The sequence below is a fragment of the Peromyscus eremicus genome, unplaced genomic scaffold (assembly GCF_949786415.1).
Source record: "Peromyscus eremicus unplaced genomic scaffold, PerEre_H2_v1 PerEre#2#unplaced_407, whole genome shotgun sequence".
In the NCBI taxonomy this organism is placed as follows: Eukaryota; Metazoa; Chordata; class Mammalia; order Rodentia; family Cricetidae; genus Peromyscus; species Peromyscus eremicus.
This window is the reverse complement of record NW_026734643.1, coordinates 96,029-110,859: the sequence shown is the minus strand read 5'-3', so window position 1 is coordinate 110,859 and position 14,831 is coordinate 96,029. Positions and strand designations below refer to the sequence as shown.

Here is a 14,831-nt window from a genome sequence, read left to right as displayed (position 1 = left end):
GACCCAAGAGGTGAACCTGCTGCTGCCAGTTTAACTAACCAGCATACTTTCCAGCTGTTTTCTAAATACCTATCTTTATACACACAGATAAATATTGTTCTCACGCCTCATCAAAGAAACTTCTTTTTGCAACATATGGAGACTATCACAAAGTTCCACAAATAATCCACTGTAAAGTACCCAACTCCAGTTGACACATCTGCAGTGAATATGGGAAAAGGGGCTGGTTAAAGTAACCCAACCTGATCCTGGAGCCCAGAACCAGGGAAAGAAACACAGCCTGGGTCTGGGAACTGAGCCAGAGAAAGAAAAACTCTCCCCAAACCCAGAACCTAAGAAACATGCCCTGAGTCTGAAACCATTACCAAAGAAACACTCTTGGTCCCTAGAATCAGAGTCAGTGAAAGAAATATGCCCTAGCCTTAGAATTAGTGTCAAAAAGCTAAGAAAGGCCAGTAAAATAAAAACACAGTTTGGCTCTGAGATCAAGGCTAACTCTGCCCCTAACCCATAAAACTAACCAATCCCTGAGCAGAAAAATCTAACCAATCTTTGGTTGACTCCACCCCCAAGATATTCTATGTAGAGCACCCTGCATGTTCAGTTGTGGGCTATTCTCTCAACCCTGTTAGAGGCAGCCACTCTACTGGACTCCTCTTTCTCAAATAAATTCCTTTCTCAAAAGCGTTTTAGGTGTGAAGATCTTAATTCACCCTTTCATGCTGAGCTGTCCTAGAAGCTCCAGGCCTGGCTCTCCTGAGAAGTCAGAATACCTTCCCTTCCAGGGCTGAGCTGTCTCATTCAGATCCAGTTCTCAGAGCTGTCCTAGCAGCTCAAGGTATCTGGGAGACCTTCCCCTCCAGGGCTGATCTGTCCTAAGCAAGTCAAGGTATCTGGGATGCCTCCAGGGCTGAGCTGTCCTAGCAGCTTGAGGTATCCCAGATACCTCACCCTCTAGGGCTGAGCTTTCTCATTGCAGCTCCTGCTGTCAGGGCTGTCCTAGCAGCTCAAGGTGTCACCTGACTCTCTAAATAGTAAAGATACCTTTCCCCCAGACCTGCAAAATTCATGTTTTGGTGCCAAGACCTGGAACCAAACCCACAGAGTTGCAAAACTTACTTATATTTTGGTGCCAAAAACCAGGACCAAACCCACAGGGTTTCAAAACTTTTTTTTTACAATGAATCCCATCTACCTATGGCTTGCGAAAAACACAGAGCTTAAGGATATCTGTTGATAGGATTTATCCTACAGCCATTACAGAGCAATACATCTTTGATCTCTCACCAGTATACTTACCCAAATGAACCACCACAATGGCACCAGTTATGCAAATAATGATAGAGGAAATTTTACATTGTCTTATCCCTAGATAAAAAACAACAACAAAAAACAGGTCAATAAAGGTAGATTCAACTGCCTCAGGAGGGGAAATCCCATATTGGTTGTTCAATCCCAAGTGCTCATCTAAGGACACATTCACATACAAACAGAACTAAATGGACTCTATATGTTATGTAAATGTGTGATCATATAAACATGGCATTGAAAATTAAGGAAAGGATCATGAATATGGGAAAGGGAGGAAGGCAATGGAGGGGAAAAATCGAGGCTGAGGTGCAGTGAAGGCACTATATTTATCAAAAACAATCCCTACTTTAAAAAATGATTGTACATGACAACTTTTTTTCAGGGCAAAATTTTTATGGTCTCTGTAAATTTTTTGCACATTTGAAACCATTGTGAATACTTAATTGTATTAGAAAGTATTTTAAACTAAGCCTTATTTTAATGTCTAAGTACTTGTTATTGAGTTTCTGGTTTGGGGTCATAACCTCAGGTTCACAATTCTCTAGATCATCTCTGAATAAGTTCACAGTTGCTTAATACAGCAACCTTTGACTGATAAATACAATCTGTGTTTATTCCTATCAGCAGCTCATTTCAGTACAAACTTTGGGATGTTAATGATTTTTTTGCCTGCACTATAAATTTTACCTCTCAGCATTTGCTTTAAGCTGAACAAGTGGTCAATGCTGGAATTCTCACAGCATCAAGACAGAGGTTTTGGGATGTCAGCCTACTTTTGGTTTGAAGGAATACCTTTCGCTGCTATAGCGCATAAAAGAGAAATTATTGAAGGAAGCCGTGATAAGTTTGTGATCAGAGATGAAGACACGGTCATAGTGAGTTATCCTAAATCAGGTAAGGAACATCACTGAGAATGATCCTGAACTGTCTGTGGAAGTTTTGGGCTTTAATCATCCTTTATTTAGGTGGTGAATGGAATGCTTTATATATCTCATGTGTTCCATGGTTTGTGGGCTTGGAGAGCTGTATCTGAGAGCATTTCCACTCAGAGGAAAAAGTCTAACCTAATCAATGTAGTCAGAGGAGCAATGACAGTGTTTCCTAAAGCAGATTCTGGTATTGGTTTTTCTCTGTGTGGAAGAGAGATAATGATGAGAATAAACAGATAAAATAGCATCAAGAAAAAAGGCATGAATGTAAGAATATGTGGAGGAGAGGACAAGGTCAGGTAGAAGAATTACCATGGACCTTCTTCACGTAGACGAGAGTCTCAAAACTCAAGGAAAAAAAATAGGCATCATGGTCATTGGGGGAGGAGTGTGGTGGATGGCAGAAGCCGGTTAAGTATTAGGTTGCGCCAGGTGGTGGTGGCGCACACCTTTAATCCCAGCACTCGGGAGGCAGAGGCTGGCGGATCTCTGTGAGTTCAAGGCCAGCCTGGGCTACCAAGTGAGTTCCAGGAAAGGCACAAAGCTACACAGAGAAACGTTGTCTCAAAAAACAAAAAAAAAAAAATTTTAGGAATAAAAGACCATGATAAATGAAGACCACATGAGAATAGGAAGAAGCAAAGTGCTAGAGAGGCCCACAGAAATCCACAAAGATACCCCCACAATAGACTACTGGCAATGGTCGAGAGACAGCCTGAACTGACCTACTCTGGTGATAGGATGGCCAAACACCCTAATTGTCGTGCTAGAAACCCCATCCAATGACTTACAGAACCGGATGCCGAGATCCACGACCAGGCCCCAGGTGGAGCTCCAGGAGTCCAATTGTTGTTAAGACCAAGGTTGGATAAAGCACAGGGACAAATAGCCAAACGAATGGAAACACATGAACTATGAACCAATAGCTGAGGAGCCCCCAACTGGATCAGCCCCTCTGGATAAGTGAGACAGTTGATTAGCTTGAACTGTTTGGAAGGCCCCCAGGCAGTGGGACCTGGACCTGTCCTTAGTGCATGAGCTGGCTGCTTGGAACCTGGAGCTTATACAGGGACACTTGGCTCAGCCTGGGAGGAGGGGACTGGACCTGCCTGGACTGAATCTACAAGGTTGATCTCAGTCCTCAGGGAAGTCTTTGCCCTGGAGGAGATGGGAATGGGGGGGGGGTGTGCTGGGGGAAAGGTGCCGCGGGGGGATGGGAGGGGGGAAAAGAAGGGAATCCATGGCTGATATGTAAAATTAAATTAAATTATAAAATTAAAAAAAAGTATTAGGTTGCCAACATCAAAGGGCAATAACATGGAGAATTTAAGGGCAGTGGACTGCAGGAAAAGGATTCAGATAATAGCCCAGAGAATAATGCTAGAGAAACACTCATTGACAAATGAGCATATAATCACAAATACATGTGTGTATGGTAAATAGACACAGGAAATTTATTTAAGCTAAGGAGAAGCACTACCAATACATACAGTGCAGGATGGATGCATCTTAATGACATTGTATTAAATAAAATGTTTCAGTCTCAAGGACAGATACCATGACTGCATACCTGACAAATATCTGGAATAGGTGAATTCACCGAAACAGAACGGTTCTTGACTGGAGGGAATGTTCAATAGGCAGGTGGGGTTTGCTGAGATTCTCAGTTTTGTTTGGTGACGTATTTTGAATCTTCTGGAAGAATATATTTTGTACTTACACGATGTGGATATTGCAAATACCACATGCTTTTGTGCTTGGAAACAGCTACATTGTAAACTGTATGGTTGTATATTGTTTAAGGCTTTTCAGAAGTGCTCTTGAAATGAGTGACAATAACTTTTCCTTCTTGTTCAGGAACTAACTGGCTGACTGAGACTGTCTGCTTGATTCAGACCAAGGGAAATCCCAAATGGATCCAATCTGTGCCTTTCTGGGAACGCTCGCCCTGGATAGAGTTTCAAGACGGATATCTAACATTAATCAATAAGGAAGGACCACGCCTCATGACTTCCCACCTCCCTTTCCATCTTTTCCCCAAGTCTTTCTTCAGATCCAAGGCCAAGGTAAGTGTCCAGTGGTTGAGAAATCTTTGGCCAAATGCTCATTGAAATTATTCTTCTGCATTGGGCCGTGGACCTCTGCCTGAAATTCATTCTGTGTAGATTTGGAGAGGGAAGTTGGGATTCTCACATACTAGGTGATGCTAATCTGTCCCCTCCTCAGACTATATCAGAGTACCATGATATCAACCACCTCTCAGTGATGCTGGGCAGATATAATGTGAAAAAGTGTATTATCACATTAGGGCATTCAGGGACTATACATACATGTCAAGTAGAGTTCAAACTCTAGTGTACAGTGGATATTACTGTTTTGTTGTCATCAAAGTCATTTAGCTAAAATTGATTCTACATACAGCCCATACCTAATGGGTGAATCACCCAAGCAGAGTTGCTCATAGGGAAAGCAGCCTGAATAGGCACTAATGCTGTAATTTGAGAGATTGTTCAACAATCATGGTTTATCTGTATCCATTGTGTCTTGCTGTGTCTAGCTGTCTATTAAAATCAGTAGCCACAAAAATCACTGACATCACTGATAGGGGATCTCCTAAAGGAATCAGAAATATCCAGGTTCTGACACATCATTGCTCACTGTTAATAAGAAAGTTTTGTGGACGTCCCCACACCTTAGAAACTATAAGTATTTATGCTTAAACACAAAGACAAATGTAGAAAACAATCTCTCTTGAAAGTATCACAATGAAGTTGTGATCGTAAAGCTATATATGTGTGTCTTATCAGGATTTGGAAAAATTTTGTCTGGAGAAATTAAGGCCTAAAAGATGAATTATATAATAATGTCACAATGAGCATTGGGACAAAATATTAATTTCATTAATTAATTAATACTATATTTTTTGAAATTTTTTCTTCTGTTTTTGAGATTGTACTATAATTAAATACATTATTCCCCCTTTCTCTTCCTCTCTCCAGGCTTACCATCATAACTCTCTTTTCTCTCTTTCAAATTTGTGTTTTTTTCATGATTTTTGTTACATCTATATATGTATCTACATATTCCTAAGTACCTTGGTACAATCTGCTCAGTATGTACAATGTTACTTGTATGTATGTTTTCAAGGCTAAGAAACTGGTATGGCATAACCAATTGCTATGCTTTTCCCTGGGGAAGTCTATTTCTTTCTGTGTCAGCATTTTTTAGTGCTCATGGGTCTTTGTGTTCACCATTTTGCAATGAAATGTTAGCATTAAACTCTGCATCATGATTCTTTTGAGAGTTTTCTTTTATAGTTACACTTACAGAAATCAATTAGTTTGTCATTTTTCAGATATATTTAACATAGTATGCATTATTCCATGTGTATAAGACATTCTTTCACAGTGGATGGATAATCTTTTACACTGTAAGATAATTGATCTTTACAAGTATTGAATCAATCTTGTTTTTTTCTAGTTGCTGTTGGTTTTTTTTACAGAATTAGTGAACACAGTCATTTTGCTATTTCATTTTTGTAAATCAAAATTATAAAAGAAGATTCTGATAAATATAGATATTTTGCACTTCTGTTCATATTTTGTTCAAATAAAAATGATAAAAATTTTTAGAAACCTCACTGATATTTGATTGACTTTTCATATAAACTATGCCAGATAAAATCGGTTTATGACTATATTGACCTTCATTTACATGTTTTTCCATTTAAGGTGATCTATATCATCAGAAATCCCAGAGATGCTCTTGTGTCTGCTTATTTTTTCTTTCGTAACACAAAACTTATCGATAATCCAGAGTCACTAGGAACTTACTTTGAATGGTTTCTCAAAGGAAATGGTGAGTGTCCTGTTAAATATAGGGGTTGAGGGAGGCTCAGTTACATTTATGAAGACAAGGTTTGATATAGCTTAGGATGGCCTTGAATTCTCAATAGAGATAGGGATTACCTTGAAGATCTGCTCCTCCTCCCTCTACCTCATGAGTTCTAGAACTACAAGCACTCACTTCTATATTCTGTTTATTTAATTCTGGGCTTCAATCCCCAAGTCATTTATGTTATCTAACTTGGTTACAACTCTAGCCTTTAGTATATTCTGTAATTTTCTCTTAGCTCCGTCTTATTCCTCTACACTCTACCACCTGTTGATCCAAGGATCATTACCATTACAAACCTAATTGTGAAGTCTTCCTGTTCTCATAAGCCACTTCCTAATGGCACAGCTACAGCTTGACCTATGACTAACCATCCTGGCAATATTTGGAGTAGCTAGTCTTTGTAGTACTAATGAAGATGTTATACCTTGTGGTTAACAGAACAACAGTGATAGCAACAACACTAGGACCTATTCCCTCCCCATCATGGATACTTGACCATGCTTACTGTATCAGATGTGAAGTCTTCTTAATCAGAAAATGATTGGTTACTCTGATACCACAATTGCAGTTATTGCACCAGTGGGTGTATGTTGTATGGATGTTTAAAATATAGATATCAGTGTCCATAGATGAGTGTAATATTATTGACAAGACACTCCCACTAGAATCGTACATAAACCTTTTGTTACAATGAAGGCTATTCAGCAGAAAGGCATATTTCAGCTCATTACCAGTTTTCTTTCCTTATGTTGTGTGACAAGACTGGTTTTAGGAATAGGGTCTTAGCTGGGCAGTAGTGGTGCACATCTTTAATCCCAGCACCAGGGAAGCAGAGCCAGGTGGATCTCTGTGAGTTCAAGGCCAGCCTGGTCTACAGAGCAAGATCCAGGACAGGCACCAAAATTAGACAGAGAAACCCTGTCTCGAAAGCAAAAATAAATAAATAAATAAATAAATAAATAAATAAATAAATAAATAAATAGGGTCTTACCAACCAGTTTTTGTGGGCAACTGACAATAATGACAATTGTCTATATTATTTGGACCCTCAGGCCCATTTTAGGCAACAACTCCTAGGGAGGCATCCCAATAATAGCAATGCAGTTTTTATTTTATAACCAATAACTTCTGGGAGCAGTAGTATCTGCTCATGAAAGCTGCCTTGATTTAAACTCTGTAATATATTTTTAAATGAGCTTACAAACTAATGAGTTTGTATATGGCATTTTCATATATTCTTGGTTTTGGTTAATTCTATCCCTTATTTACCCACCCCATTTTTGCATCCACACAATCACTCTCATATTCCCTCATTCATATTGATACCATATGTGTCCTGGTACTTCTCTCTCCTTAAGGTCTCTTTTTTTCTTGCTTCTCTTCTAATGGTTCTTTTCTACCTTCCTCTCCTTTATTTACACATCAAGGTAAACATGCTAATAATGTGTCTAGGATCCAAGTATGAGAGAAAAGATGCAGTGTTTGTCTATCTGTGCTTGTGTTACCTCATTAAGTATATTTTCCAGTTGCAACTATTTTACTGAGAATTTCCTAATTTCATCTTTAAAGTGGAATGAAATTTTATTGTGTGTACATATCACAATCTCATCTATTTTCTTTCTTTTTTTTCCCAAGACAGGGTTTCTCTGTGTAGCTTTGCGCCTTTCCTGGATCTCGCTCAGTAGACCAGGCTGGCCCCGAACTCACAGAGATCCTCCTGCCTCTGCCTCCAGAGTGCTGGGATTAAAGGCATGTGCCACCACCGCCCGGCCCTCATCTATTTTCAATTGATGAGCATCTAGGCTAAACCTGTTCTGTAGCTATTGTGAATAGAGCTGCAATTAGCACAACTGTTCAAGTGCCTATGCAGTTGTATATATCTAAGTCTATAGTAGTATATACCTACCTAGTTTGAGTAAATACCTAAGATTTGATAGCTGGGTCATATGAATTTTTGTTTTCATCTTTGTTAATGATTCCCACAGTGATTTAAATAATGGCTATGCAGTTTTCAGTCCCAACAGTGTTTTTCTTTCCCCACAATTTTTCTGAAAATTAAAAAAATTAAAAACTAAATTTTATTATAAAGCAACTTGTACATAAATAAAAACCAGATTCACCAAAATTATTGAAACTCAAAGTCTATACAATACTGAATTTATATACAGTTAGAATTGGTATCCAAAAGAGAAGCTGGGAAACATCATATTAAATGTTATAATTTCAGTATTGCTTATATTTCACCCAATTTTGGACCACAAAACCCCCAAATCCATGAGAAATTTAGAACAAGAATAACATTTGACTATATACTCTTTCAACAGTCCTGTCCATTACTTGCATCTACTTCTTTCTCATTCCTTTGTATTTAAATTATCTTTTCTTTTCAAACATTTTCAACATACACTTCAAACATTTATTTGTTTTTTTTTCCTTTTTTTGTCTTTTTTGTTGTCATTTCTGAGATGCATTTTCTCTATGTTACAGCTCTGGCATAATTTTTTTAAATAATCGTGGCCATTCTGACATAGATAAGATAGACTCCTAAGTTGTTTTTAGTTTTTATTTGTATTTTCTTGATAGCTAATCAAGGAATTTTTGATTTTGATCCATTTCTTTCTTTATATTGAATATTTTATTATCTTTAATTCTTTTTAGATACTAGATACACATTTTCTGGAAGCATATAACTTGCAAAGATTTCTTCCATTGTATTACCTGAATCTTCACATGATTAATTATTTCTTTTAGTGGATAGAAATCTTTTGATTTCAAGGGATCCCACTTGTTGAGTACTTGCCTTATTTTCTGAGTGAGATGAGTAGCATTTAGAAAGTCCTTACCTGTGATTACCTCTCAAAGTGCACTTCCTGTATTTTCCTCAACTGTGTCATAGTTTTGTATCTTCTGTTGAGGGTCTTGATACATTTACAACTGGTGTACATGTGTGTGTGTGTGTGTGTGTGTGTGTGTCTGTGTGTGTGTGTGTGATGAAGGATTAAGATTGAAATTCATTCTTCTACACATAGCAATCTAGTTTCTAAAAAGCCATGTACTAAAGATACCAAGATCTTACTTCCAATGCATGTTTTTGATATTTTGTCAAAAATACAGTGCCTGCAGTTGTGTGAACTTATGTCTTGGTTTTCATTTCAATTAATCCACATGTTTGTTTGGTGTCAGTGCTTTGCTGTTTTCATTTCTCTATCTCTGTAGCATAACTTGAAATAAGGTCCTATCTTTTTCCAAAGTTGCTTTGATTATGTGCAATTGTTTGTGCTTTTGTATGAATTTATTATTGAATTTGTTCTTAAGAAATTACAAAGATGTATAAATTATGTTCTGCTTATTGAAACCCTTTGCCCTCTGTTATCTCCCTCTCACCTTTAGTAACCCCCATTCCCTACAGTTCTCCTTTATAACTTTCACATCTCTTTATTGGTGACCCATTCAATTTAACCATGATTATTATCTTCTGTGGGAATGTGGGTTTTGACTACCAATAGAAACCTAGTTGGCACCTCACTGGGGACACAACTGAAGACAGCTTGAGTCGGCTGTTTGAAACCTGGGGCCTATGCAGGGTCCCTTGGCTCGGCCTGGGAGGAGGGGACTGGACCCACCTGGACTGAGTCCACCAGGTTGATCTCAGTCTGTGGGGAAGGCTTTGCCCTGGAGGAGATTGGAATGGGGGGGCGGGCTGGGGGGAAGGTGGGGGGGGGAGGGGGGAGAACAAGGGAATCTGTGGCTGATATGTAGAACTGAATTGTATTGCAAAATAAAAATTAAAAAAAAAGTTATCAGTAGATAATTTTAATGTAACACCTCTTAGATTTTTTCCCATAGAGTGATAGATATCTTGGAATTCCCACTCATACCTTCTTCCTATATTATCTTTGTTCTTATTGGATTGTCCCACATCTTTCACCTTGCCTTCACACCATGATATATTTTTCTTTTAAAATTTTCTTATTTATTGTGATCTAGTGTACATGTGTGCATAAGTGTCTGTGTGGTACCCACATCTCACAGAACATTTGGAAGAACCTGAGAAAAACCTTGTGGAGTCAGTTGTCCATTTCTAATTTATATGGTTTATAGAGACTGAGGTCTGGTCATCAGGTTTACATGATAAGCATTTTACCCATTGTCATATCATTACCACACCATTCCTTTTTGTATCACTATTTAATTCATTTACAATGTATTTGTTGTGGAGATCATTTTGTGCTACTTTATACTTTTCATTTTACAGTATAGCTTATTCTTTAAAATTATATTATCATAGGAGTTTGACAGAAGGCTCTGGCCAAAAGAACTTAATGCTTTTTAGAAGAAGGTGCTTTGTTTCCCAGAGCCCTCACAGAGTGGCTCACTACTTCCTGTAACTCTAGCTTCAGAGGAAACCAACACTCTCAGCTCTGTAGACACACACACACACAGACTTGTACTCACATAAGAACATATAAACATACAAAAATAAAAATACAATAAACCATTGAAAATTTATTTCTTTATCCACAAGTTTCTAGAGATTTGTATTTTCTCCAAATATACGTGTTTAAAATCCCCAGTCTCTTTCTACTTTTCCTGCTCTCTCTCTCTCCTCTTCCCCCACACCTCTTTCTCTACCAGTTTACTTATGTACCTCACTCTGGTCATTCATGTAATTATTAATGTGGTCATATAACCTTGATACATACCTTCTTTTGATTTCACTCAACAGGTTGCTTTATTGATGGTAATCTTCCTTTCTGTCATATTATGAGATGCCATGCTTTACATATTTGTAACTGGAGCTTTCAGACTTCCTCAGGAAGTTGTCCAGGTGGCAAGAATGTACTTGACTTGTTATTGAATATTACTTACCACTAACACTAAAATTTTGTGGTTGTTTGTTGTTGGATACAGCCACTAGGTCTCATAATTTGATACTTATCAATTAAAGTGTAACATATAATAAATTTAAAGATACATAGATTAATATTTATTGGCTAATTTAAGATATAAAAGCTACAATGAAAAAAGCTTGCAGTTATAATTAATATAAGCCTCTGTGTGTTTAAATTGGTTCTGGGTGGCTGTGGGCCAGGCAGGACACAGGAAAGCTCAAGCTACATTTAGTGCCCAACATGGGGCAAGAATTTCCACCCAAAACTTGAGAAAGTTTAAAAAAAAAGGATTCTAAAAGGGAGCTAAAAACAGCTTCCTAGTGTGTCTGTCAGGCCAGCTGCAGCCTGAGGGCTTGAGTATGGCAGGTTTGTGGCATGTGGGCTTGAGCATGGCAGATTCCCTCCAGAGTATAGAGAAGCATCCCCATGCTGCATTGTGGATTTAGCTTTTGATGGTATGGACAAAAGAAAAAAAGGAAGAGGCTTTGGGCTACACATTTCTGGGTGGAAGCACAGACCCACAGCCTCCTGGAGTCAGTGGACATCATGGCTCCTAGAGACAATGGTGAATTATCTCCACCATGTTGAAAAGCTGAGGTGGGCAGAGTCAGCACCCAAGACTGTCACTTCAGTACTAGCCACTGCAGTTTAAAGCAATAGACTCACAATGAGACAGATTCAAATGGGATAAACCCTAAAGAGTTTATAGTGTGTGTAAAAATATATATAGGCTTAGAAGAGAGAGGAAAAGGAATATAGAGAGTTATATAAAATAGGTTTTAAAGAGTAAAGTCTTTAAAGAGACAGTAAAAGTAATATAAAAATGAGCCACATAAAGATGGAAATCATACACAGAGTCTGGATTATGTTGTCATTGAGATTTTTAACTGTAGAAAGACATTTGATTATAAGGGCTGCTTTGTTAAACCAATATATGTATTTTAAAGGTATTTTGACTTAAAAATTTGGATCTAAGGATATGTTGCTTTGGAAAGGAGGCTCTGCGTTTTTTTCCACAGAAAGCCAGAGGCTATGGATTTGTTCCAGATTAAGAAGGTTCAGATTTGATCAAGCCAGACATCCTGAACCTTAACAGGTGGTACCTGTCAAGAATGGTTATAACCAGGCTTCCCAGGACTTGAACATTATCTCACATTTTCTCAGGATTCCCCTAAGATTACCAGCACCCTCAATCAGCAGGGGTAGTATGAGAAGCTACTCCTAAATTCCCAAAATATTGTTTATAAATGTTTATTTTTGTTTAAAGCAGGTGGATTATAAATACAATTTCTTTCTCAAGAGGAAAAGAGAATGTTATAGATATGACAAGATGAAAGGGTAGATTATTATTTAAAAATGTTTTACATTGCTATGGATTTTAGTTTATTGATACAAATTTAAAGTTAATTTTTTGTGCTGTATGTATATTTATACTCTTTTTGGAATTATTTTTTTTGTGCAACTCATTTAAAGTTGTAATGTATCATTAAGAAATACATATTCATAGTTAATCATCTAAGATAATCAAACTTGTAGTCATGTTAGTTAAGTTGTCTAGATATACATAGATATATTTCAATTATGTACGTAATCTTCAAACAGTTCAAAGACCTAAAGAATATGGAATTTAAAATATTTTAAGAACTTTGACTTTCTGGACATTGAGACATGTCTGCTCCTGGCAGCACCAGTATACTTCAGAGAAGATAATGGGCCTTGAAGAAACTCATTATGAAGTTTGCTTTCTTTGTTGCAAAAGTTAGCCAACGGACAAAAAATTGCCCTTGCCTTGATTGCTTGACAATAAATATGTTGAATTAAGTGGACATGCAGGACCCATAAAAGGTGACCACTGAATTTTGCAAGATAAGATGGTTCTTCAGGTACCTACTTAACAGATGAGACTGCCAGACATTCCACAGGACACAGAGAGAAGCAACTGAGAGACACTAGGCCTATAGACTAATTAAGGATGCAACAATGTTGCATGTAACTGTTCAGGTAGCCAGCTCTCTCTGTCATTCTAGATTTTTGGAAGTTGCGTACAATGTATTTCTTGCTTACTTAAGTAATATATCCTTCTGGGGTCTTTGATGTAGTTGAAGACTAGATAGTTCTAATTATAATTTCCCTTGGTTATGATAAAAGTTAAATTAAATATGAAACCTTAGACTCACACATATAGGACAGATAGAATATTTTCTTTAATTTTACAAAATACAAATAGATTAGATATTGTAACTGTAATTATTGCTTGATAACTATTTTGTTATTTGTAATTTTAATATGTTAAGTTAAAACCTTCCTTTTGTTTAGACAGAAAAGGGGAAATGGTGAGGAAGTGTCATTCTGTATTCTGTGAATATGTGTTGCTTGATTAGTTGATAAATAAAGCCATTTGACCTATAACAAGGCAGTTTAGAGGCAGGGTAGAAATTAAAAGAGAGAGACAGGAAGAATGAGAGAAGAGATGCCAGTGAGCCACAGTTATGCAGTTAAAGCCACAGAACATGTGGAGATACACAAATTAATAGTTATGGGATAATTTAAGATATAAAAAATAGCTAGCAAAAAGTTTGAGCCATGACCTTGCAGTTATAATTAATATAAGCTTCTGTGTATTTACTTGGGGGGGATGCAAGTGGGAGAGATGTGTCCCTATCACCAGCAGGTCAGGACACACGAAATCTTCCAACTACAGCCTTGTTGGGAATACACTTTGTAATTCATGTCCCCAAATTACCTTTTAAGACAATTTTCCAAAGCAGAACTGCTATTAATTATTATCAATATTTCTTATTAGCTTATTTTTGGTGCACTCACTAACATGCTTTTGTTTTTTTTGGTTTTGAGACAGGATCTGTTGTATCCCAAGTTGACACGAAATTCATTATGTAATTGAAAATTACGTTGAATCCCTGGTCTTTGGGCTCTCCCTTCTGGTTTTTTGTTTTGTTTTGTTTTGTTTTGTTTTTCAAGACAGGGTTTCTCTGTGTAGCTTTGCGCCTTTCCTGGAACTCACTTGGTAGCCCAGGCTCGCCTGCCTTCTTAATTTTTGCATTACATATGTGTGACACATCATTTCACTTGGCTTCTAGCTTTTCTTTTTATGCATGTATGTATTAGTGTTTATGATGAAGTGCATGCAAATGTGAAAATGTAGGTGTTCTTATGCTAAAGACAGATGATAATATCAGGTGTTGAACCTTGATTTCTACCTTGTTTGAGACAATCTCCTTCTTGTACATCCCTGTGTATGGCACATTGGCAGGTCCTAAGCTTGTAGGCAATCTCCTGTCACCACCTCTCATGTCATAGTAGGGGTACTAGGTTTAAAAAAAACAGGCTTCATCACCATGTTTGAATGGATTTTGAGGATCCAAACTCAGGTCTTGTGACATACAAGGCAATTGATTATCTTTGAGCTATCACATGTGCCCAGCTTTCAATCTCTTTAAGTAACTTAATTCTCTCATATATTATGCAATTCACTTTATCTCTACACATTCTCTGTAGATCATTTATCACCGCCAGGTTTCAATCAAATCTTAGATTCATTGAATTCATGTGTCCTACTTCTCTGGCAATGACTTAAGTCTTACTTTCTCTCCTGACTAGATTCAGTTGGTTCTTCAGATAATGGGGAACAATACAAGCCTGCAATGGAGGGTGAGGCATGAAGAGACAGCACAACTAGACAGGAACAGTTAGGACACTCTGACTAGTGAAAACACATCAAAATAGTACTAGAAATGTAAATGATACATTGGGTTGAATGTGGAAGGCTATGCCTTGAACATCT

The 14,831-nt window shown here is 37.5% G+C and overlaps 1 protein-coding gene across 1 annotated transcript in view; it reads left to right on the top strand.

Annotated features, from left to right (window-relative positions):
• Window positions 1–1,952: 1,952 nt before the first annotated feature.
• The window catches only part of LOC131901798 (alcohol sulfotransferase-like), a 30,503-nt gene continuing 17,624 nt past the window's right edge, over window positions 1,953–14,831 (top strand). The window contains exons 1-3 of the mRNA XM_059252874.1: window positions 1,953–2,205; window positions 4,098–4,306; window positions 5,972–6,098. Coding sequence (XP_059108857.1) covers window positions 2,034–2,205; window positions 4,098–4,306; window positions 5,972–6,098 — 508 coding nt within the window. The 5' untranslated portion in view covers window positions 1,953–2,033. The remainder of the gene's footprint in view (window positions 2,206–4,097; window positions 4,307–5,971; window positions 6,099–14,831) is intronic.